At 53.4% G+C, this 25,728-nt stretch overlaps 1 protein-coding gene across 1 annotated transcript in view; it reads right to left on the reverse strand.

Annotated features, from left to right (window-relative positions):
- The window catches only part of GYS2 (glycogen synthase 2), a 103,661-nt gene extending 78,953 nt beyond the window's left edge, over window positions 1-24,708 (reverse strand). Inside the window, exons 1-2 of the mRNA XM_069950759.1 lie at window positions 24,463-24,708; window positions 1,844-2,025 (exon numbers count right to left, since the gene is read on the reverse strand). Coding sequence (XP_069806860.1) covers window positions 1,844-2,025; window positions 24,463-24,583 — 303 coding nt within the window. The 5' untranslated portion in view covers window positions 24,584-24,708. The remainder of the gene's footprint in view (window positions 1-1,843; window positions 2,026-24,462) is intronic.
- Between the last annotated feature and the right edge of the window lie 1,020 nt (window positions 24,709-25,728).

The raw sequence follows: 25,728 nt of genomic DNA on the forward strand, positions 1-25,728 counted from the left end.
TGGATGGTCAGTATGGTTAGCACGCCCCCTTGTGGTGATCTTTCTGTAATGCTTCCTCCCTGTGGATGGTCAGTATGGTTAGCACGCCCCCTTGTGGTGATATATGTGTAATGCTTCCTCTCTGTGGATGGTCAGTATGGTTAGCACGCCCCCTTGTGGTGATATATGTGTAATGCTTCCTCCCTGTGGATGGTCAGTATGGTTAGCACGCCCCCTTGTGGTGATCTTCCTGTAATGCTTCCTCTCTGTGGATGGTCAGTATGGTTAGCACGCCCCCTTGTGGTGATATATGTGTAATGCCTCCTCTCTGTGGATGGTCAGTATGGTTAGCACGCCCCCTTGTGGTGATATATGTGTAATGCTTCCTCCCTGTGGATGGTCAGTATGGTTAGCACGCCCCCTTGTGGTGAGCTGTGTAATGCTTCCTCTCTGTGGATGGTCAGTATGGTTAGCACGCCCCCTTGTGGTGATATATGTGTAATGCCTCCTCTCTGTGGATGGTCAGTATGGTTAGAACGCCCCCTTGTGGTGATATATGTGTAATGCCTCCTCTCTGTGGATGGTCAGTATGGTTAGAACGCCCCCTTGTGGTGATATATGTGTAATGCTTCCTCCCTGTGGATGGTCAGTATGGTTAGCACGCCCCCTTGTGGTGATCTTTCTGTAATGCTTCCTCCCTGTGGATGGTCAGTATGGTTAGCACGCCCCCTTGTGGTGATATATGTGTAATGCCTCCTCTCTGTGGATGGTCAGTATGGTTAGCACGCCCCCTTGTGGTGATATATGTGTAATGCCTCCTCTCTGTGGATGGTCAGTATGGTTAGCACGCCCCCTTGTGGTGATATATGTGTAATGCCTCCTCTCTGTGGATGGTCAGTATGGTTAGCACGCCCCCTTGTGGTGATATATGTGTAATGCCTCCTCTCTGTGGATGGTCAGTTTGGTTAGCACGCCCCCTTGTGGTGATCTTCCTGTAATGCTTCCTCTCTGTGGATGGTCAGTATGGTTAGCACGCCCCCTTGTGGTGATATATGTGTAATGCTTCCTCTCTGTGGATGGTCAGTATGGTTAGAACGCCCCCTTGTGGTGATATATGTGTAATGCTTCCTCTCTGTGGATGGTCAGTATGGTTAGCACGCCCCCTTGTGGTGATATATGTGTAATGCTTCCTCCCTGTGGATGGTCAGTATGGTTAGCACGCCCCCTTGTGGTGATATATGTGTAATACTTCCTCTCTGTGGATGGTCAGTATGGTTAGCACGCCCCCTTGTGGTGATATATGTGTAATGCTTCCTCTCTGTGGATGGTCAGTATGGTTAGCACGCCCCCTTGTGGTGGTCTTTCTGTAATGCTTCCTCTCTGTGGATTCGTTCCCTGTGCAGAGTGATGCTGCGTGTGCCTGTGCATACTCCGAGGCTCCGATGTATTATCTACACTGATACACTGTAACTACTCCTCAGCTGTGTGAGAGATCACAATAGACAAGTATTTCTTATTTGTCGGCAGTGCACTGCATTTCCCCAAGTGCAGCAGTATTGTGGAGTGCTCCTGTAAGGACTCATCACACAGTTTTGTGGAGTGCTCCTGTAAGGACTCATCACACAGTTTTGTGGAGTTCCCCTTTAAGGACTCATCACACAGTTTTGTGGAGTTCCTCTTTAAGGACTCATCACACAGTATTGTGGAGTGCCCCTTTAAGCGGTGAGCTTTGTGTAATTGGATCCTTGTCAGGAGACGAGATCTCTAATAGGATCGTAAGATGTTTGATTTCATTTCCCAGCAGAGAATAAGGGCGGTGGCGGGGGAGTGAGAGGCGGTGTAATCGGCTGAGTCGGGAGATTACCTGACATCCCTGTGACTGCAGAACGTCCATGGCCTTCCTGACGGCCGCCAGCGGGGGGTCACAGATCTCCACCTGCGTCCTGACGTTCTGCTCATAGTAGGGACCCAGCAGGAAGTAATTCTCCCCCCACTCATCCCCCGTGATCTTCGCTTTAGTCTGGATCACCGTGTAAATGCCTCCGACTGTGGAAACAAACAGGAGTCATATTAGTGCCCCCCCAGCCTGTACCGTAATATCACTGACACTGTACCGTAATATCACTGACCCCGTACTGTAATATCACTGACACTGTACTGTAATATCACTGACCCCGTACTGTAATATCACTGACACTGTACTGTAATATCACTGACCCTGTACTGTAATATCACTGACACTGTACTGTAATATCACTGACCTCGTACTGTAATATCACTGACACTGTACCGTTATAATAACACTGACCCTGTACTGTAATATCACTGACCCTGTACTGTAATATCCCTGACCTCGTACTGTAATATCACTGACCTCATACTGTAATATCACTAGCCCTGTACTGTAATAACACTGACCCTGTACTGTAATATCACTGACTTCGTACTGTAATATCACTGACCTCGTACTGTAATATCACTGACCCTGTACTGTAATATCACTGACCCTGTACTGTAATATCACTGACCCCGTACTGTAATAACACTGACACTGTACTGTAATATCACTGACCTCGTACTGTAATATCACTGACCCTGTACTGTAATATCACTGACCCTGTACTGTAATAACACTGACACTGTACTGTAATATCACTGACCCTGTACTGTAATATCACTGACCCTGTACTGTAATATCACTGACCTCGTACTGTAATATCACTGACCCTGTACTGTAATATCACTGACCTCGTACTGTAATATCACTGACCTCATACTGTAATATCACTGACCTCGTACTGTAATATCACTGACCCTGTACTGTAATATCACTGACCTCGTACTGTAATAACACTGACACTGTACTGTAATATCACTGACCCTGTACTGTAATATCACTGACCCTGTACTGTAATAACACTGACACTGTACTGTAATATCACTGACCCTGTACTTTAATATCACTGACCTCGTACTGTAATAACACTGACACTGTACTGTAATATCACTGACCCTGTACTGTAATATCACTGACCCTGTACTGTAATAACACTGACACTGTACTGTAATATCACTGACCCTGTACTGTAATATCACTGACCTCGTACTGTAATATCACTGACACTGTACTGTAATATCACTGACCCTGTACTGTAATATCACTGACCTCGTACTGTAATATCACTGACCTCGTACTGTAATATCACTGACCCCGTACTGTAATATCACTGACCTCGTACTGTAATATCACTGACCTCGTACTGTAATATCACTGACCCTGTACTGTAATATCACTGACCCTGTACTGTAATATCACTGACCTCGTACTGTAATATCACTGACCCTGTACTGTAATATCACTGACCCTGTACTGTAATATCACTGACCTCGTACTGTAATATCACTGACCCCGTACTGTAATAACACTGACCCCGTAATGTAATATCACTGACCCCGTACTGTAATATCACTGACCCTGTACTGTAATATCACTGACACTGTACTGTAATATCACTGACCCTGTACTGTAATATCACTGACCTCGTACTGTAATATCACTGACACTGTACTGTAATATCACTGACCCTGTACTGTAATATCACTGACCTCGTACTGTAATAACACTGACCCCGTAATGTAATATCACTGACCCCGTACTGTAATATCACTGACCCTGTACTGTAATAACACTGACACCGTACTGTAATATCACTGACCCTGTACTGTAATATCACTGACCCCGTACTGTAATATCACTGACCCTGTACTGTAATATCACTGACCCCGTACCGTAATATCACTGACCCCGTACTGTAATATCACTGACCTCGTACTGTAATATCACTGACCCCGTACTGTAATAACACTGACACTGTACTGTAATATCACTGACACTGTACTGTAATATCACTGACCCCGTACTGTAATATCACTGACATTGTACTGTAATATCACTGACCTCGTACTGTAATATCACTGACCTCGTACTGTAATATCACTGACACTGTACTGTAATATCACTGACCCCGTACTGTAATATCACTGACCCTGTACTGTAATATCACTGACCCCGTACTGTAATATCACTGACACTGTACTGTAATATCACTGACCCCGTACTGTAATATCACTGACCTCGTACTGTAATATCACTGACACTGTACTGTAATATCACTGACCCCGTACTGTAATATCACTGACACTGTACTGTAATATCACTGACCCCGTACTGTAATATCACTGACCCCGTACTGTAATATCACTGACCTCGTACTGTAATATCACTGACACTGTACTGTAATATCACTGACCCCGTACTGTAATATCACTGACACTGTACTGTAATATCACTGACCCCGTACTGTAATATCACTGACCCCGTACTGTAATATCACTGACCTCGCACTGTAATATCACTGACACTGTACTGTAATATCACTGACCCTGTAATATAATATCACTGACCCCGTACTGTAATATCACTGACCTCGTACTGTAATATCACTGACCCTGTACTGTAATATCACTGACACTGTACTGTAATATCACTGACACTGTACTGTAATATCACTGACCTCGTACTGTAATATCACTGACCCCGTACTGTAATATCACTGACCCCGTACCGTAATATCACTGACCTCGTACTGTAATATCACTGACCCCGTACTGTAATATCACTGACCCCGTACTGTAATATCACTGACCCTGTACTGTAATATCACTGACCTCGTACTGTAATATCACTGACCCTGTACTGTAATATCACTGACCTCGTACTGTAATATCACTGACCCTGTACTGTAATATCACTGACCCTGTACTGTAATATCACTGACACTGTACTGTAATAACACTGACACTGTACTGTAATATCACTGACCCCGTACTGTAATATCACTGACCCCGTACTGTAATATCACTGACCTCGTACTGTAATATCACTGACACTGTACTGTAATATCACTGACCCTGTACTGTAATATCACTGACCCCGTACTGTAATATCACTGACCCCGTACTGTAATATCACTGACCCGTAATGTAATAACACTGACACTGTACTGTAATATCACTGACCTCGTACTGTAATATCACTGACCCCGTACTGTAATATCACTGACCCTGTACTGTAATATCACTGACCTCGTACTGTAATATCACTGACCCCGTACTGTAATATCACTGACCCTGTACTGTAATATCACTGACCCCGTACTGTAATATCACTGACCCTGTACTGTAATATCACTGACCTCGTACTGTAATATCACTGACCCTGTACTGTAATATCACTGACACTGTACTGTAATATCACTGACCCTGTACTGTAATATCACTCAGCACAATGATGTAACATTTTTTGTTAACTTTGTTGCTTAATAAAAATGATACAAAGTTTCCATAACCCCCTCCCCCTGCAGAGCTCTCTGGGGACACCTAGTGGCAGAGATTCACCAGTCACCACTATGTATACTGAGAATTTAATGTAAAGACTGTGTAGTGTGTAGTGAGAACCCCCCCCCCCCCCCCCCCCCCCGCCCAGTAATCACAGCAGTGCCTCCTCCTCCTCCCCCCAGTAATCACAGCAGTGCCTCCTCCTCCTCCCCCCCCCCCCAGTAATCACAGCAGTGCCTCCTCCTCCCCCCCCCCAGTAATCACAGCAGTGCCTCCTCCTCCTCCCCCCAGTAATCACTGCAGTGCCTCCTCCTCCTCCCCCCCAGTAATCACAGCAGTGCCTCCTCCTCCTCCCCCCAGTAATCACAGCAGTGCCTCCTCCTCCTCCCCCACTAATCACAGCAGTGCCTCCTCCTCCCCCCCCAGTAATCACAGCAGTGCCTCCTCCCCCCCCCCAGTAATCACAGCAGTGCCTCCTCCTCCTCCCCCCCCAGTAATCACAGCAGTGCCTCCTCCTCCTCCTCCTCCCCCCAGTAATCACAGCAGTGCCTCCTCCTCCCCCCCCCCAGTAATCACAGCAGTGCCTCCTCCTCCCCCCCCCCCCCAGTAATCACAGCAGTGCCTCCTTCTCCTCCTCCCCCCAGTAATCACGGCAGTGCCTCCTCCTCCTCCCCCCAGTAATCACAGCAGTGCCTCCTCCTCCTACCCCCAGTAATCACAGCAGTGCCTCCTCCTCCTCCCCCAGTAATCACAGCAGTGCCTCCTCTTCCCCCCAGTAATCACAGCAGTGCCTCCTCCTCCCCCCCCAGTAATCACAGCAGTGCCTCCTCCTCCCCCCAGTAATCACAGCAGTGCCTCCTCCTCCCCCCAGTAATCACAGCAGTGCCTCCTCCTCCCCCCAGTAATCACAGCAGTGCCTCCTCCTCCCCCCCAGTAATCACAGCAGTGCCTCCTCCTCCCCCCAGTAATCACAGCAGTGCCTCCTCCTCCCCCCAGTAATCACAGCACTGCCTCCTCCTCCCCCCAGTAATCACAGCAGTGCCTCCTCCTCCTCCCCCCAGTAATCACAGCAGTGCCTCCTCCTCCTCCCCCCAGTAATCACAGCAGTGCCTCCTCCTCCTCCCCCCAGTAATCACAGCAGTGCCTCCTCCTCCTCCCCCCAGTAATCACAGCAGTGCCTCCTCCTCCTCCCCCCAGTAATCACAGCAGTGCCTCCTCCTCCTCCCCCCAGTAATCACAGCAGTGCCTCCTCCTCCCCCCAGTAATCACAGCAGTGCCTCCTCCTCCTACCCCCAGTAATCACAGCAGTGCCTCCTCCTCCTCCCCCAGTAATCACAGCAGTGCCTCCTCCTCCTCCCCCCAGTAATCACAGCAGTGCCTCCTCCTCCTCCCCCAGTAATCACAGCAGTGCCTCCTCCTCCTCCCCCAGTAATCACAGCAGTGCCTCCTCCTCCTCCTCCCCCCAGTAATCACAGCAGTGCCTCCTCCTCCTCCCCCCAGTAATCACAGCAGTGCCTCCTCCTCCCCCCCCCCCAGTAATCACAGCAGTGCCTCCTCCTCCTCCCCCCAGTAATCACAGCAGTGCCTCCTCCCCCCCCAGTAATCACAGCAGTGCCTCCTCCTCCTCCCCCCAGTAATCACAGCAGTGCCTCCTCCTCCTACCCCCAGTAATTACAGCAGTGCCTCCTCCTCCTCCTCCCCCCAGTAATCACAGCAGTGCCTCCTCCTCCTCCTCCCCCAGTAATCACAGCAGTGCCTCCTCCTCCCCCCAGTAATCACAGTAATCACAGTAATCACAGCAGTGCCTCCTCCTCCTCCCCCCCAGTAATCACAGCAGTGCCTCCTCCTCCTCCCCCAGTAATCACAGCAGTGCCTCCTCCCCCCCCAGTAATCACAGCAGTGCCTCCTCCTCCTCCCCCCAGTAATCACAGCAGTGCCTCCTCCTCCTACCCCCAGTAATTACAGCAGTGCCTCCTCCTCCTCCTCCCCCCCAGTAATCACAGCAGTGCCTCCTCCTCCTCCTCCCCCAGTAATCACAGCAGTGCCTCCTCCTCCCCCCAGTAATCACAGCAGTGCCTCCTCCCCCCAGTAATCACAGCAGTGCCTCCTCCTCCCCCCCAGTAATCACAGCAGTGCCTCCTCCTCCTCCCCCAGTAATCACAGCAGTGCCTCCTCCTCCCCCCATTAATCATAGCAGTGCCTCCTTCCCCCTAGTAATTACAGCAGTGCCTCCACCTCCTCTCCCCAGTAATCACAGCAGTGCCTCCTCCTCCTCCCCCCAGTAATCACAGCAGTGCCTCCTCCTCCCCCCCAGTAATCACAGCAGTGCCTCCTCCTCCCCCAGTAATCACAGCAGTGCCTCCTCCTCCTCCCCCCCCAGTAATCACAGAAGTGCCTCCTCCTCCTCCCCCCAGTAATCACAGCAGTGCCTCCCCCCCCAGTAATCACAGCAGTGCCTCCTCCTCCTCCCCCCAGTAATCACAGCAGTGCCTCCTCCTCCTCCCCCCAGTAATCACAGCAGTGCCTCCTCCTCCCCCAGTAATCACAGCAGTGCCTCCTCCTCCTACCCCCAGTAATCACAGCAGTGCCTCCTCCTCCTCCCCCAGTAATCACAGCAGTGCCTCTCCTCCTCCCCCAGTAATCACAGCAGTGCCTCCTCCTCCTACCCCCAGTAATCACAGCAGTGCCTCCTCCTCCTCCCCCAGTAATCACAGCAGTGCCTCCTCCTCCTCCCCCAGTAATCACAGCAGTGCCTCCTCCTCCTCCCCCAGTAATCACAGCAGTGCCTCCTCCTCCTCCCTCCAGTAATCACAGCAGTGCCTCCTCCTCCCCCCAGTAATCACAGCAGTGCCTCCTCCTCCCCCCAGTAATCACAGCAGTGCCTCCTCCTCCCCCCAGTAATCACAGCAGTGCCTCCTCCTCCTCCGCCCCAGTAATCACAGCAGTGCCTCCTCCTCCTCCCCCCAGTAATCACAGCAGTGCCTCTTCCTCCCCCCAGTAATCACAGCAGTGCCTCCTCCTCCCCCCAGTAATCACAGCAGTGCCTCTTCCTCCCCCCCAGTAATCACAGCAGTGCCTCCTCCTCCTCCCCCCAGTAATCACAGCAGTGCCTCCTCCTCCTCCCCCCCAGTAATAACAGCAGTGCCTCCTCCTCCTCCCCCAGTAATCACAGCAGTGCCTCCTCCTCCTCCCCCCAGTAATCACAGCAGTGCCTCCTCCTCCTACCCCCAGTAATCACAGCAGTTCCTCCTCCTCCTCCCCACAGTAATCACAGCAGTGCCTCCTCCTCCTACCCCCAGTAATCACAGCAGTTCCTCCTCCTCCTCCCCACAGTAATCACAGCAGTGCCTCCTCCTTCCCCCCCCAGTAATCACAGCAGTGCCTCCTCCTCCTCCCCCCAGTAATCACAGCAGTGCCTCCTCCTCCCCCCCCCCAGTAATCACAGCAGTGCCTCCTCCTCCCCCGAGTAATCACAGCAGTGCCTCCTCCTCCTCCCCCCAGTAATCACAGCAGTGCCTCCTCCTCCCCCCAGTAATCACAGCAGTGCCTCCTCCTCCCCCCAGTAATCACAGCAGTGCCTCCTCCTCCTCCCCCCAGTAATCACAGCAGTGCCTCCTCCTCCTCTCCCCAGTAATCACAGCAGTGCCTCCTCCTCCTCCCTCCAGTAATCACAGCAGTGCCTCCTCCTCCCCCCCAGTAATCACAGCAGTGCCTCCTCCTCCTCCTCCAGTAATCACAGCAGTGCCTCCTACTCCTCCCCCCAGTAATCACAGCAGTGCCTCCTCCTCCCCTAGTAATCACAGCAGTGCCTCCTCCTCCTCCCCCACAGTAATCACAGCAGTGCCTCCTCCTCCTCCCCCCAGTAATCACAGCAGTGCCTCCTCCTCCTCCCCCCAGTAATCACAGCAGTGCCTCCTCCTCCCCTAGTAATCACAGCAGTGCCTCCTCCCCCCCCCCCCAGTAATCACAGCAGTGCCTCCTCCTCCTCCCCCCAGTAATCACAGCAGTGCCTCCTCCTCCTCCTCCCCCCAGTAATCACAGCAGTGCCTCCTCCTCCTCCCCCAGTAATCACAGCAGTGCCTCCTCCTCCTACCCCCAGTAATCACAGCAGTGCCTCCTCCTCCCCCCCCAGTAATCACAGCAGTGCCTCCTCCTCCCCCAGTAATCACAGCAGTGCCTCCTCCTCCTCCCCCAGTAATCACAGCAGTGCCTCCTCCTCCTCCCCCCCAGTAATCACAGCAGTGCCTCCTCCTCCTCCCCCAGTAATCACAGCAGTGCCTCCTCCCCCCCCAGTAATCACAGCAGTGCCTCCTCCTCCTCCCCCCAGTAATCACAGCAGTGCCTCCTCCTCCTACCCCCAGTAATTACAGCAGTGCCTCCTCCTCCTCCTCCCCCCAGTAATCACAGCAGTGCCTCCTCCTCCTCCTCCCCCAGTAATCACAGCAGTGCCTCCTCCTCCCCCTCCCAGTAATCACAGCAGTGCCTCCTCCTCCCCCCAGTAATCACAGCAGTGCCTCCTCCTCCCCCCAGTAATCACAGCAGTGCCTCCTCCTCCCCCCAGTAATCACAGCAGTGCCTCCTCCCCCCAGTAATCACAGCAGTGCCTCCTCCTCCCCCCCCAGTAATCACAGCAGTGCCTCCTCCTCCTCCCCCAGTAATCACAGCAGTGCCTCCTCCTCCCCCCAGTAATCACAGCAGTGCCTCCTCCTCCCCCCAGTAATCACAGCAGTGCCTCCTCCCCCCAGTAATCACAGCAGTGCCTCCACCTCCTCTCCCCAGTAATCACAGCAGTGCCTCCTCCTCCTCCCCCCAGTAATCACAGCAGTGCCTCCTACTCCCCCCCAGTAATCACAGCAGTGCCTCCTCCTCCCCCAGTAATCACAGCAGTGCCTCCTCCTCCTCCCCCCCAGTAATCACAGAAGTGCCTCCTCCTCCTCCCCCCAGTAATCACAGCAGTGCCTCCCCCCCCCAGTAATCACAGCAGTGCCTCCTCCTCCTCCCCCCAGTAATCACAGCAGTGCCTCCTCCTCCTCCCCCCCAGTAATCACAGCAGTGCCTCCTCCTCCTCCCCAGTAATCACAGCAGTGCCTCCTCCTCCTCCCCCCAGTAATCACAGCAGTGCCTCCTCCTCCTACCCCCAGTAATCACAGCAGTGCCTCCTCCTCCCCCCCCAGTAATCACAGCAGTGCCTCCTCCTCCCCCCAGTAATCACAGCAGTGCCTCCTCCTCCTCCCCCCAGTAATCACAGCAGTGCCTCCTCCTCCTCCCCCAGTAATCACAGCTGTACCTCCCTCCTCCTCCCCCCAGTAATCACAGCAGTGCCTCCTCCTCCCCCCAGTAATCACAGCAGTGCCTCCTCCTCCCCCCCAGTAATCACAGCAGTGCCTCCTCCTCCTCCCCCCAGTAATCACAGCAGTGCCTCCTCCTCCTCCCCCCCAGTAATCACAGCAGTGCCTCCTCCTCCTCCCCCCCAGTAATCACAGCAGTGCCTCCTCCTCCCCCCCCCCAGTAATCACAGCAGTGCCTCCTCCTCCCCCAGTAATCACAGCAGTGCCTCCTCCTCCTCCCCCAGTAATCACAGCAGTGCCTCCTCCTCCTCCCCCCAGTAATCACAGCAGTGCCTCCTCCTCCCCCCAGTAATCACAGCAGTGCCTCCTCCTCCCCCCAGTAATCACAGCAGTGCCTCCTCCTCCCCCCCAGTAATCACAGCAGTGTCTCCTCCTCCTCCGCCCCAGTAATCACAGCAGTGCCTCCTCCTCCCCCCAGTAATCACAGCAGTGCCTCCTCCTCCTCCTCCCCCCAGTAATCACAGCAGTGCCTCCTCCTCCCCCCCAGTAATCACAGCAGTGCCTCCTCCTCCTCCCCCCAGTAATCACAGCAGTGCCTCCTCCTCCTCCCCCCAGTAATCACAGCAGTGCCTCCTCCTCCTCCCCCCAGTAATCACAGCAGTGCCTCCTCCTCCTCCCCCCCAGTAATCACAGCAGTGCCTCCTCCTCCCCCCCAGTAATCACAGCAGTGCCTCCTCCTCCTCCCCCCAGTAATCACAGCAGTGCCTCCTCCTCCTCCCCCAGTAATCACAGCAGTGCCTCCTCCTCCTCCCCCCCAGTAATCACAGCAGTGCCTCCTCCTCCCCCCAGTAATCACAGCAGTGCCTCCTCCTCCCCCCCAGTAATCACAGCAGTGCCTCCTCCTCCTCCCCCAGTAATCACAGCAGTGCCTCCTCCTCCTCCCCCCCAGTAATCACAGCAGTGCCTCCTCCTCCCCCCCAGTAATCACAGCAGTGCCTCCTCCTCCTCCCCCAGTAATCACAGCAGTGCCTCCTCCTCCTCCCCCAGTAATCACAGCAGTGCCTCCTCCTCCTCCCCCCCAGTAATCACAGCACTGCCTCCTCCTCCCCCCCAGTAATCACAGCAGTGCCTCCTCCTCCTCCCCCCCAGTAATCACAGCAGTGCCTCCTCCTCCTCCCCCAGTAATCACAGCAGTGCCTCCTCCCCCCCCAGTAATCACAGCAGTGCCTCCTCCTCCTCCCCCAGTAATCACAGCAGTGCCTCCTCCTCCTCCCCCCAGTAATCACAGCAGTGCCTCCTCCTCCTCCCCCCAGTAATCACAGCAGTTGCCTCCTCCTCCTACCTCCCAGTAATCACAGCAGTGCCTCCTCCTCCTCCCCCCAGTAATCACAGCAGTGCCTCCTCCTCCTCCTCCCCCCAGTAATCACAGCAGTGCCTCCTCCTCCTCCCCCCAGTAATCACCAGCAGTGCCTCCTCCTCTCCCCCCAGTAATCACAGCAGTGCCTCCTCCTCTCCCCCAGTAATCACAGCAGTGCTCCCTCCTCCTCCCCCCAGTAATCACAGCAGTGCCTCCTCCTCCTCCCCCAGTAATCACAGCAGTGCCTCCTCCTCCTCCCCCAGTAATCACAGCAGTGCTCCTCCTCCTCCCCCAGTAATCACAGCAGTGCCTCCTCTCTCCCCCCCCAGTAATCACAGCAAGTGCCTCCTCCTCCTCCCCAGTAATCACAGCAGTGCCTCCTCCCCCCAGTAATCACAGCAGTGCCTCCTCCTCCTCCCCCCAGTAATCACAGCAGTGCCTCCTCCTCCTCCCCCCCAGTAATCACAGCAGTGCCTCCTCCTCCTCCCCCAGTAATCACAGCAGTGCCTCCTCCTCCTCCCCCCAGTAATCACAGCAGGGCCTCCTCCCTCCTACCCCCAGTAATCACAGCAGTGCCTCCTCCTCCCCCCCCCCAGTAATCACAGCAGTGCCTCCTCCTCCCCCCAGTAATCACAGCAGTGCCTCCTCCTCCTCCCCCCCAGTAATCACAGCAGTGCCTCCTCCTCCTCCCCCCCAGTAATCACAGCAGTGCCTCCTCCTCCTCCCCCCAGTAATCACAGCAGTGCCTCCTCCTCCCCCCCAGTAATCACAGCAGTGCCTCCTCCTCCCCCCCAGTAATCACAGCAGTGCCTCCTCCTCCTCCCCCCCCAGTAATCACAGCAGTCCCTCCTCCTCCTCCCCCCCCAGTAATCACAGCAGTGCCTCCTCCTCCTCCCCCCCCAGTAATCACAGCAGTGCCTCCTCCTCCCCCCCCCCAGTAATCACAGCAGTGCCTCCTCCTCCCCCCAGTAATCACAGCAGTGCCTCCTCCTCCTCCCCCAGTAATCACAGCAGTGCCTCCTCCTCCTCCCCCCAGTAATCACAGCAGTGCCTCCTCCTCCCCCCAGTAATCACAGCAGTGCCTCCTCCTCCCCCCCAGTAATCACAGCAGTGCCTCCTCCTCCCCCCAGTAATCACAGCAGTGTCTCCTCCTCCTCCGCCCCAGTAATCACAGCAGTGCCTCCTCCTCCCCCCAGTAATCACAGCAGTGCCTCCTCCTCCTCCTCCCCCCAGTAATCACAGCAGTGCCTCCTCCTCCCCCCCAGTAATCACAGCAGTGCCTCCTCCTCCTCCCCCAGTAATCACAGCAGTGCCTCCTCCTCCTCCCCCCAGTAATCACAGCAGTGCCTCCTCCTCCTCCCCCCCAGTAATCACAGCAGTGCCTCCTCCTCCCCCCCCCCAGTAATCACAGCAGTGCCTCCTCCTCCCCCCCAGTAATCACAGCAGTGCCTCCTCCTCCTCCCCCAGTAATCACAGCAGTGCCTCCTCCTCCTCCCCCAGTAATCACAGCAGTGCCTCCTCCTCCTCCCCCCCAGTAATCACAGCACTGCCTCCTCCTCCCCCCAGTAATCACAGCAGTGCCTCCTCCTCCCCCCCAGTAATCACAGCAGTGCCTCCTCCTCCTCCCCCCAGTAATCACAGCAGTGCCTCCTCCTCCTCCCCCCCAGTAATCACAGCAGTGCCTCCTCCTCCCCCCCAGTAATCACAGCAGTGCCTCCTCCTCCTCCCCCAGTAATCACAGCAGTGCCTCCTCCTCCTCCCCCAGTAATCACAGCAGTGCCTCCTCCTCCTCCCCCCCAGTAATCACAGCACTGCCTCCTCCTCCCCCCAGTAATCACAGCAGTGCCTCCTCCTCCCCCCCAGTAATCACAGCAGTGCCTCCTCCTCCTCCCCCAGTAATCACAGCAGTGCCTCCTCCCCCCCCAGTAATCACAGCAGTGCCTCCTCCTCCTCCCCCAGTAATCACAGCAGTGCCTCCTCCTCCTCCCCCAGTAATCACAGCAGTGCCTCCTCCTCCTCCCCCCCAGTAATCACAGCAGTGCCTCCTCCTCCTACCTCCAGTAATCACAGCAGTGCCTCCTCCTCCTCCCCCCAGTAATCACAGCAGTGCCTCCTCCTCCTCCTCCCCCCAGTAATCACAGCAGTGCCTCCTCCTCCTCCCCCCAGTAATCACAGCAGTGCCTCCTCCTCCTCCCCCAGTAATCACAGCAGTGCCTCCTCCTCCTACCCCCAGTAATCACAGCAGTTCCTCCTCCTCCCCCCAGTAATCACAGCAGTGCCTCCTCCTCCTCCCCCCAGTAATCACAGCAGTGCCTCCTCCTCCTCCCCCCAGTAATCACAGCAGTGCCTCCTCCTCCTCCCCCCAGTAATCACAGCAGTGCCTCCTCCTCCCCCCAGTAATCACAGCAGTGCCTCCTCCTCCTCCCCCCCCCAGTAATCACAGCAGTGCCTCCTCCTCCTCCCCCCAGTAATCACAGCAGTGCCTCCTCCTCCTCCCCCCAGTAATCACAGCAGTGCCTCCTCCTCCTCCCCCCCAGTAATCACAGCAGTGCCTCCTCCTCCTCCCCCAGTAATCACAGCAGTGCCTCCTCCTCCTACCCCCAGTAATCACAGCAGTGCCTCCTCCTCCCCCCCAGTAATCACAGCAGTGCCTCCTCCTCCTCCCCCAGTAATCACAGCAGTGCCTCCTCCTCCTCCTCCCCCCCCCAGTAATCACAGCAGTGCCTCCTCCTCCCCCCAGTAATCACAGCAGTGCCTCCTCCTCCTCCCCCCCAGTAATCACAGCAGTGCCTCCTCCTCCCCCCCAGTAATCACAGCAGTGCCTCCTCCTCCTCCCCCAGTAATCACAGCAGTGCCTCCTCCTCCCCCCAGTAATCACAGCAGTGCCTCCTCCTCCTCCCCCCCAGTAATCACAGCAGTGCCTGGTTGTCACTCTGTAGCTGTATGTGTGGTCTTCTGGTTGTCACTCTGTAGCTGTATGTGCGGTCTCCTGGTTGTCACTCTGTAGCTGTATGTGTGGTCTTCTGGTTGTCACTCTGTAGCTGTATGGGTGGTCTCCTGGTTGTCACTCTGTAGCTGTATGTGCGGTCTCCTGGTTGTCACTCTGTAGCTGTATGTGTGGTCTTCTGGTTGTCACTCTGTAGCTGTATGGGTGGTCTCCTGGTTGTCACTCTGTAGCTGTATGTGCGGTCTCCTGGTTGTCACTCTGTAGCTGTTTGTGTGGTCTCCTGGTTGTCACTCTCTGGTTGTGGTTGTCACTGTGACAGGTGCTCGGTGTGCAGCCTAATCACAGGATTTATGGAGCTTCCTCTTACAAAGGGGGGGAGGGGGGATCAGGGGATTTACTGTTCCTCGAAGTCAGAGAGGGGGGGGGGATTTACATCCAGGAAGAGAAGAGGCTGAGTGTACAGCACACACAGGGGCCCCAGCTACCCATCATACTGCAGGACACCGCTCACAGGGGCCCCAACTACCCATCATACTGCAGGACACCGTTCACAGGGGCCCCAGCTACCCATCATACTGCAGGACACCGCTCACAGGGGCCCCAGCTACCAATCATACTGCAGGACACCGCTCACAGGGGCCCCAACTACCCATCATACTGCAGGACACCGCTCACAGGGGCCCCAGCTACCCATCATACTGCAGGACACTGCTCACAGGGGCCCCAGCTGTAGGACAGGTATATACAATCTATTACTCTCTGGTATCAGCCATGTCAGGCTGGGGGGGGCTGTAGGACAGGTATATACAATCTATTACTCTCTGGTATCAGCCATGTCAGGCGGGGAGGGTCACTGTAGGACAGGTATATACAATCTATTACTCTCTGGTATCAGCCATGTCAGGCTGGGGGGGGAGGGGAGGTGACAGCTGATTCCTCTCCTGGTCAGGTGTTGTGGTGCAGGTGGAGCTCTCTGCTGCTGGGATCGCTCTGAGTCTGGTGCCTGAGGCCTGCTCCCTTCTGCCTGGGGGGAGTGGGCTTTGGGATGCAGGAGGAAGGCGAGTCCCAGGCCTCTGTTTCCCGGGGTAGGCCGGCGGGGACGGATGGTGCACAGCAACTGGCCTATTCGGAGGGGGTACGGAGATCTGGCGGGGGTCGCAGTGATGCTGCCTCTGCCCCCCCTCTGGTTTCTAGCTATAGCCGGGAGGCTGTGGTAGATGTGAAGGACTGCGGTGTGAGGAGCCCTGAGGAGACGACTGATGTTTATGGATCCAGAATTGCCTATTTCCTTAAGAGCTATGAACTGAATGGCAAAGAACTGTGCAAACTGCGTGCTGAGTTGAGATGCGCCCGAGTCCAGGTGAATACAGCATCTGGGCGTAAGCGCACGGAGGCCAACAAGGTCATAATGAGACTGAAGTCTGAGATCAATATGTTGGAGAAGGAAAATATGGACATTCAGAGGAACAGCGGGCCCTTCCAGGAGAAGCTGCTGAACCAGGCCAGGTTTGACCAAATGAACAAGGGGTTAAGCCAGAGTGACTACATGGAGAGAGCGGAGGAGGCCGAGGCTCCTGATGTGACCCAGGGGTCCCAGAGTGGGATCTGCCCCGGACAGCCCTCAGCTCCAGGACCCAGAGGCCCAGACGGTGACAGCGACCCAGGAGGGGACCTGATGGCAGCCATCATACAGATGGAATCTCCGGTGCGGGTGGTTGGACCAGAAAGGGGTGAGTCTCTATCTAATGCCCCCCTTTCCCCAGCTCCACCTAGTAGGTGCCCTGTGGTGGGCTCTCAGCAGGGGATGAGCGGTGGACAGAGTATGAAGGTTCCCTCAGTAACATCACATGATGCTGTTTCGGCTTGTGGTAGCAGTAAGAGTGTCAGGGCGATTACGGCTGTGAAGCCGGACATTGTTGGGAAGGTTGGCGGCCCAGCGGGAGGCTGCATGTCTCTGGCATCGGGGGGCCGCAGCAAATCAGACAAGGTTAAGGCTGTGGACCCTGTGTCAGAGATTAGGAGCAAGGGCGCAGGTGAGCGGTGCCACAGGGTGCCGGGCGGTAATGCAGGCTCTGCGGTGGGGTCTGCTGTCGAGGTGTCACCTGTGGTGGTTTCTAGTGGGGGAACCGTGTCGGCTGCTGGGACAGGTGGCACCTCTGCAGGAATAATAAAACCGGCCACAGCCGGACTGGCAAATGCTGCCGCTAAGGCAATAAAAGCCCTTAAAGTGACTGCTGCCACATCCACTGGGACCATGCAAGAGACTAAACATGCTGCTGATGGTGGGACAACATCCGGACAAACTACAGCTGTAAAGATGGCGACGAGTCATGTGACCCATGAGGGGGAGGGGGTTCCTGGCGAGAAGTTGAAGCCTGCTGCTGTTACAGCGGTGGACGGAGACTTGCCAGGTTCCCCCGGGGAAGCTGAGGTCACTCCTTGCATTAACCTGTCTGTGCTTTCTGGTCCAGGACTGAATGGTGGTGTGAATGGTGGAGAGGGAGCGAGGGAGGATGGGGAAGATGATGAGAGGATGGATGTTGGGGATCGGAGGATGAGTGGAGGGGATGGATGCATGGTTCCTGTGGAGAGAGATGCTGGTGTGGTTGGTCCGTCTGAACCCCCGGCAGCAGCGGTGAGGAGCTATGCGAGTGTTGCTGCCGGGGCACGTAGGCTGTATGAGAGAGCTGCACCCCCTGGTCCTGGGAATAGTGACACCCAAAGGCGCTTCTTGGAGGCCTTGCGGAGGGGGGATAGATCTATCACTGTAGAGGGTAGAGAGGTAGAGTTGTCTTTCTGGATAGAGAGGCATGGCTTAGCCGCCTTCCGAGAGCAAAGGAGCGGGGAGGAGTCATGGTCACTCCCCACAGCCGGGTCCGGGGTGGCCAGGAGGAATGTGGTCCGTCTTAGGTGGAGGGGCAATGATCCCTGTCCTAATAGAACTAAAGTAGTGGAGCTCCTCCTCAAGATGGATTTCAGGGCTAATGACATCTTTGCCCTGATACATCCTCATGGTTCCCCGATTTTCGATGTCAGTTTCGTCCGGGCTGAAGGGCTTGAGCTTTTTTGGTCTCGGTACGAGCTGGCAAAGATAGAACCCGAATGGAGAGACTTTGCTGTCCAAGCAGTCTCCCGTCAGAACAACATCAAGAAAGTGACGGTATTAACATGTAACGAATCTCTTTCTTGCATAGACATCATGACCTGGATTGGGCGTTACGGAGAGGTGGTCAACATTCCCCAGAAGAACAGGGATGAGTTTGGTATCTGGTCGGGGGCCTGGACCTTCATGGTCAAGTTGAAGGTTTCAGGTAATTCTGTCACCCACATTCCCTCTTCCACTTTCTTGGGGAGGGACAGGATTCTGGTCTTCTACCAGGGGCAGCCGAAGGTCTGCCATAGGTGCGGTGACCCCACACACTTTAGTGCACAATGTAAGGTGCAGAAATGCGCCCTGTGTGGAGGGATAGGACATCTTGCCGCAGCCTGTGGGGACATTCGTTGCAACCTGTGTGGTGATCTCGGTCACCCTTTCAGCCGCTGTCCGGTCTCCTTTGCCAATGCGGTCCAAACTTCAGCTGGGGTTAGCCGTGAGGCTGACCCTACCGGAGAGGGTACCAGCAGAGGCAGGGAGGCTACTGGTCCAGGGAAGAGGAAATTAACACCATCCAAGCTGAAGCGTATGGAGACACGCCAGAGGCAAAGGGAGGGGGAACCTCAGGTGGCAGCTGAGGAGGTCCCTGAGCCTGAGGTGGTGGATATTGCTGAGGACCTGAGGGACAGTGAGTTGGAGGAGGAGTCCAGGAGACTGGATAGAGAGGAGGAGGAGAGGGCCACTACTGCAACCTCCTCTCCCGCAGAGAGTCTGGATGAGGAAAGCAAACAGTGGCTAGAGAATAAGAGAAGATCGGGTGCCAGAAAAAAGAGAAAGCGGGTGAAGAAGAAGGAGTCTTCTTCCCTTGAGTGGGATCATTCCGTTCCCCTCACCCTTGTCCAGATACCGGCGGAAGAACCTACTGGCTCCCCTCTGGTAGGCTGCCCTAACCGGTATCGGGCCCTCAGGGATATTTCCTCCTCTGATGAGGGGGCTGGGGAGTCGGTGCCGGTGTCTGAAGTGAGGTCTCTGAGGGGTGTCAGGTCTTCCTCTCAGGTAACGGGGGGAGGACCTGTCTCAGGACCATGTGGGGTGCAGAGTGTGACTTGTGTGGAGGAGGGAACACGCCCTGTAAATATGGATGTGTCTGTGTGCTTGAAAAGGGGAAAGGAAGGAAAGTCTGATGAAGATATTAAGCACAAGGAAGGGGGAGGGAAAAAGAGGGCTGTCAAGCTTGATCACCCATGATGGCGGCACCCTCCCCGTTGACTCTGGCGAGTATTAACGTCGCCAGCATAAAGTCAGATACGGCAAGATTTATGGCCTTTGATTTTCTCGGTCGAATACAGGCCGACATTTTCTTTTTGCAAGAGACCAGACTTACAGATCTAGCAACTATACATAAGGCGAAGCGTGAGTGGAGGCATGGCCCCTCTCACTGGTCTCTTGCGGCCGAGCCGTATAGCGGGGTGGCGGTTCTTTTTAATACCGCACAGGTTGAATGCAGACGCGTAATCGAGCTAGAAATGGGGAGATGTCTGGTATTAGACGTCCTCATGAAGGGACAAGAGCTGCGCCTCATAAACATCTACGGTCCACAGACTAAATGGGACCGCAAAAGTCTCTTTATGAGGATTAAGCCTCTACTTTTTACTAGCCGGCAGGTCATCTTTGGAGGGGACTTCAATGCTGTAACAAGGTCCCGAGATAGAGGAGGCTCCAGAGATCGGCTAGGTTATGATAGCGCCGCTCTGAACAGCATAGCCAGTGAGACTCGTCTGGTGGATGTCCACATCCGACATACTCCAGACGACAGTGGGTTCACCTATTTTAGGGGTAGAGAGGTCAGGTCTAGGATAGATAGGTTTTTTGTTAAGGAGGAGGCTGTCTCTCCACCTTTACAGGTGGTGGAGGTAGAATTCTCCAATCACTGTTTGATTATGTTTTCTTTGAATGTTTCAGAGACCCCCAGGATGGGAAGGGGATTGTGGAAGCTGAATTCGTCTCTCCTGGAAGTCAAGGAAATCAGACAATCCTTTGAGGAGTTTCTGCAGAGCCAGGTACCATTACTGGACTTATGCAGCACTAAGTCAGAGTGGTGGGAGATGTTCAAAAAACGGGCGGCGAAATTCTTCCGCCAGACCGCGAACCTTAGGAGTCTGAATAGGGATCGCCTATATCAGGCACTAAGGAGGAAACTCGAGGTCCTTGTCTCGAATGGAGGTGACAGAGAGGAGATCTCCAGAGTGAAGTCTTTGCTGAAGAAGTGCCAGTACGATAGACACACATCTTTGGTTTTCGAGAGGGATTTCGGGAAGCACCACTCGCCCGACCCTTGTCGAAGCTGTAAGATGTCAGTGGATTGTAAGTTTGTGTCAGGCCTGGTCGATAGTACAGGATCTCTGAACGAGTCCAGATCAGGGATCTTGGAGGTCATCAGAGCTTTCTACTCGCATCTCTTGGGGAAGAGGGATCTCGATCGAGGCAGGACATCGGCTTTCCTGGCTGATGCCATTTCCTGCTCAGGAGTAGACCCCTCTCTAAATGTTTTGACAGAGAAGATCAGAGAAGAGGAAGTCAGGCTGGCGATTGAGAGGCTCGCCCTCAAAAAGTCACCAGGGCCGGATGGCTTAACGTCCGAATTTTATAAGACCTTTAAGGACGCTTTAGTTCCCCTCTTGACTGAGGTAATAAATGAGTGTCTCTCCTCGGGCACTCTGCCGAGGTCGATGAGGAGGTCGGCTCTGATCATCCTGTCAAAGGGTAAAGACCCGTCCCACATTGAGAATTGGCGTCCCATAGCGCTTCTTAATGTGGACAGAAAGATCCTGGCAAAAGTGCTATTCAACAGGTTGGTGAAGTTTGCACCCCAGCTCCTTTCGGGGGCCCAGCACTGCTCTGTTCCCGGTCGTAGCACTTTTAGTGCTGTGCTTGGTGTCCGCGAGGCCGTGGAGCAGGGTAGGGCTGGTCACTGGAGGGGGTTTCTACTGTCCTTGGACCAAGCTAAGGCTTTTGATCGGGTTGATCACGAGTACCTCTGGTCTACTCTTTTGAAATACGGTCTGCCGGGGAGGTTCGTGGATTGGCTGAGAACATTGTACGCGGGGGCTGAGACTTTTCCGTTGGTGAACGGTTGGGTGGGCCGCCCTTTTGAGGTGGAGTCTGGTGTACGTCAGGGCTGTCCTTTAAGCCCTCTGCTTTATGCGTTCGCCATCGACCCCTTCCTCCAAAGGATAGATGGTGGACCGTTGGCGGGGGTGAGGATGGACCTGGCGGTGCCGGACTCTGCCTTGAGGGTAGTGGCGTACGCCGATGATGTCTCCATTTTTGTCTCTTCCCAGGGGGAGGCGGAATGGGTGATGTCAGAGGTGGATTGCTACTCGGAGGCATCGGGGTCTAAAATCAACCGTGACAAGTGCAAAAGTCTTTGGTTGGGAGGGGGAGACCCTGAGTTTTGTCTCCCGGACACCCTCCTTGTGCCCCAAGAATCTGCAAAAATTCTGGGCATCGAATTTGGTCCCGGGGATTACCCCACACGAAATTGGGAGAGCAGACTGGAAGATGTCTCCATAAGAGTGGAACAGTGGAAAGGTTGATCTTTGACCTTTAGGGAAAGGGTCTTCTTGATAAAGTCTTTCTTGCTCCCGTTGTTAATCTACTTGGGCAGTGTGAGCCTTTTGCCGGAACCCCTCTGGACGCGGGTCTACGGTCTGTTCTTCCTAATGTTGTGGGGGAACAGGCTTAACCTAGTTAAGAGGGAGGTGACTTACTGCACGAGGAGACTAGGCGGGTTGGGTATGGTCAACCCGGTGGTGTTTTTAGTAAACACCTTTTTAAAGACTAATGTTGCGAACCTCTGGAAAGAGAGGGCTCCTCCGTGGGTAGTCTCTTGCAGGAAATGGTTTCAGCCTTTCTTCCAGGAATGGGAGATAGGCGGTCGAGTGAAGGATCTTCGCACGCCACACGGGCATCTCCCGACTTATGCTGCACTGGTTCTGAAGGTCATCAGGCGGTGGGGGCTGGAAATGTAGGTGGTGAGAACTCTCCCGAGGAGAATCCTCGACAAGAGGGTCTTACTGAGCCATTTCCAGAAACCACTGGCCCTCAAGGATTGCCCAGGTGGGGATCAGGGGATTGGGTTGTCTCTTTTAAATTCACCTAGGATCCCCCTAAAGTTTTGGGATTTGACCTGGCGCGGCTTCCATGGTAGGCTATATGTGAAGGACAATCTGAAGTACAGGAACTCTGACGAGAAGGGGTGTCCCCGGGAGGAGTGTGGGGGAGCGTTAGAGAATATGGATCACTTCCTGCTTCATTGTCCTTTTAATATAGAGGTATATCAAAGGGTGGGCGCTTCCATCGGCTGGCCGAGGCTGGCTGCCCTTTCCTATGCTGAGTGGACCTATGGAACGTTCAAAGACCTTGGCGGTAGGGACCGCTGCACTTTATTCTTAGTCAGTGTAGTGGTCAGGTATCACACGTGGCACGCTCGGTGTTTAGTTTCGACGAGACAGAAAATCCTCCCTGTGGATGAGGTTTGTAGGAACACGCTCGGTGACCTGGTGAAGGTGCGCTCGGTGCAGTATGAAAGGTTGGGGGCATCTAAGGCATCGACCCTTTGGAGGGGGATTTCCTTTAAGGTGCCTTAGCCGAGTAGTCTCTTTCCTGGTGAGGGGCTGACGCTATCACCTTAGATTTTTGTTTTGTTTTTGTGATGGATAGGATGTAGACGGCTTACAGACATCGAACCTGAGCCCTGAGGGTTTGCTGGGTGGTCTATGGTGTTGGGGATGTGTAAAGTATGGAGGTTGGGGGGTTATGGTGTAGGGTATATTGTATCATAGTTGTATATATGTGGGTATAGAGGGGTATGGGAGGTTGGGGGGCGGGGGCTTTGCTGTATTGTATTATAGTTGTATATATGTGGGTATACAGGGGTATGGGAGGTTGGGGGGGCGGGGGCTTTGTTGTATTGTATCATAGTTGTATATATGTGGGTATAGAGGGGTATGGGAGGTGGGGGGGCTTTGTTGTATTGTATTATAGTTGTATATATGGGGGTATAGAGGGGTATGGGGGAGGGGGGGCGGGGGCTGTAGTATATTATAGTTGTATATATGTGGGTACAGAGGGGTATGGGAGGTGGGGGGGCGGGGGCTTTGTTGTATTGTATTATAGTTGTATATATGTGGGTATAGAGGGGTATGGGTGGTTGGGGGGCAGGGGCTTTGTTGTATTGTATTATAGTTGTATTTGTTAATACAGAGGGTTCCGGGAGGTGGGGGGGGGGTATTATATTATGATTATATCTTAAAAAAAAAAAGTTGAGTTTGGTTATTTTTATTATTTTCATTTCCTGTCTTGGTTTTATGCAGTCGGTTATGGAGATTGCTGGACTGTTTTGTGGAATATTGTTGCTTATTTGGTTATTTTTTTGGGGGGGTTATTTTTATGTGGTTGTATATAATGTGTATATATATGTGGCTGTATATAATGTGTGTAGAGGTGACTGTATGGTGTCCTGGACCAGACAGGGTTATATGTATATTATGTATATGGGATCTGTATATGCCGGAATAGGCTGTTCTATTTTGTTACGAATTGTTTATATTTCTGTTATTTCATTTGTTTATGATTTATTGTTATGGCCGATATGCCGGGTTGTGTTTTGTATTTTTTTTATATAAAATAAAAGAGTTACAATCTATTACTCTCTGGTATCAGCCATGTCAGGCTGGGGGAGGGGAGGTGACTGTAGTACAGGTATATACAATCTATTACTCTCTGGTATCAGCCATGTCAGGCTGGGGGGGGGGGGAGGTGACTGTAGGACAGGTATATACAATCTATTACTCTCTGGTATCAGCCATGTCAGGCTGGGGTGAGGGTGACTGTAGGACAGGTATATACAATCTATTACTCTCTGGTATCAGCCATGTCAGGCTGGGGTGAGGGTGACTGTAGGACAGGTCTATACAATCTATTACTCTCTGGTATCAGCCATGTCAGGCTGGGGGGGAGGTGACTGTAGGACAGGGTATATACACGGTATTACTCTCTGGTATCAGCCATAGGACAGGTATATACACGGTATTACTCTCTGGTATCAGCCATAGGACAGGTATATACACTGTATTACTCTCTGGTATCAGCCATAGGACAGGGTACAAACCTGTATTACTCTCTGGTATCAGCCATAGGACAGGTATATACACGGTATTACTCTCTGGTATCAGCCATAGGACAGGGTACATACCTGTATTACTCTCTGGTATCAGCCATAGGACAGGTATATACACGGTGTTACTCTCTGGTATCAGCCATAGGACAGGTATATACACTGTATTACTCTCTGGTATCAGCCAGGATAGGGTGGGCAGCCCCCCTGATGGTTACAGACCTTTGTTGGTCACCTCCCAGGAGATCTCGAAGAGCAGCAGGTCGTCTATGGGGAGCTCCTCATCCTCCCATTGTGGGAGTCCGTTGAGGGAGGTGACGGACAGGGACCTGCTGAGCGGCATGGCGTCCTGCGCGGATTCCTGGCCTCTCTAAGACATGAGAGATAGCGCAGCGTCCCCTTTGTGGCTAATCCGCAGCTTACAGCTGACACCAGGCATTACACACACCACAAATCCCCCGGGGAGCTGCTAAGTGGTCAGATCCCCCCACAAGCTGATCAGAGGTCGCTGCCCACTCCGCGCCAAATCCGCCCCTGGACGCCGGCCAAGCACACAAACCTTGAATCGCATGAACCCGTCCTGGCCGATCAATAACCAATCATTAACCATCACAGGAGCCGCCGTATTGTTATGGTTGTATCTGCCGCTTCATTCACCCCCCCCCCCCTTAAAGGGGTTCTCCAGCGCTACAAAAACACGGCCACCTCTGCCCCGCTCTTGTCTCCTGCTCAGGTGCCGTTTGCTATTAAGCTCCATTTACTTCTTTTTCTTCTCCACCTGCATCAATCAGATTGTGCGGCTATAATGTGATTGTGGTATATACTATTGTTACTATTGCTGTAATGTGATTGTGGTATATACTATTGTTACTATTGCTGTAATGTGATTGTGGTATATACTATTGTTACTATTGCTGCCATGTGATTGTGGTATATACTATTGTTACTATAGCTGTAATGTGATTGTGGTATATACTATTGTTACTATAGCTGTAATGTGATTGTGGTATATACTATTGTTACTATTGATACTATTGTTACTATTGCTGTAATGTGATTGTGGTATATACTATTGTTACTATTGCTGTAATGTGATTGTGGTATATACTATTGTTACTATTGCTGTAATGTGATTGTGGTATATACTATTGTTACTATTGCTGTAATGTGATTGTGGTATATACTATTGTTACTATTGCTGTAATGTGATTGTGGTATATACTATTGTTACTATTGCTGTAATGTGATTGTGGTATATACTATTGTTACTATTGCTGTAATGTGATTGTGGTATATACTATTGTTACTATTGCTATAATGTGATTGTGGTATATACTATTGTTACTATTGCTGTAATGTGATTGTGGTATATACTATTGTTACTATAGCTATAATGAGATTGTGGTATATACTATTGTTACTATTGCTGTAATGTGATTGTGGTATATACTATTGTTACTATTGATACTATTGTTACTATTGCTGTAA

Source organism: Dendropsophus ebraccatus, chromosome 1, assembly GCF_027789765.1.
Source record: "Dendropsophus ebraccatus isolate aDenEbr1 chromosome 1, aDenEbr1.pat, whole genome shotgun sequence".
In the NCBI taxonomy this organism is placed as follows: Eukaryota; Metazoa; Chordata; class Amphibia; order Anura; family Hylidae; genus Dendropsophus; species Dendropsophus ebraccatus.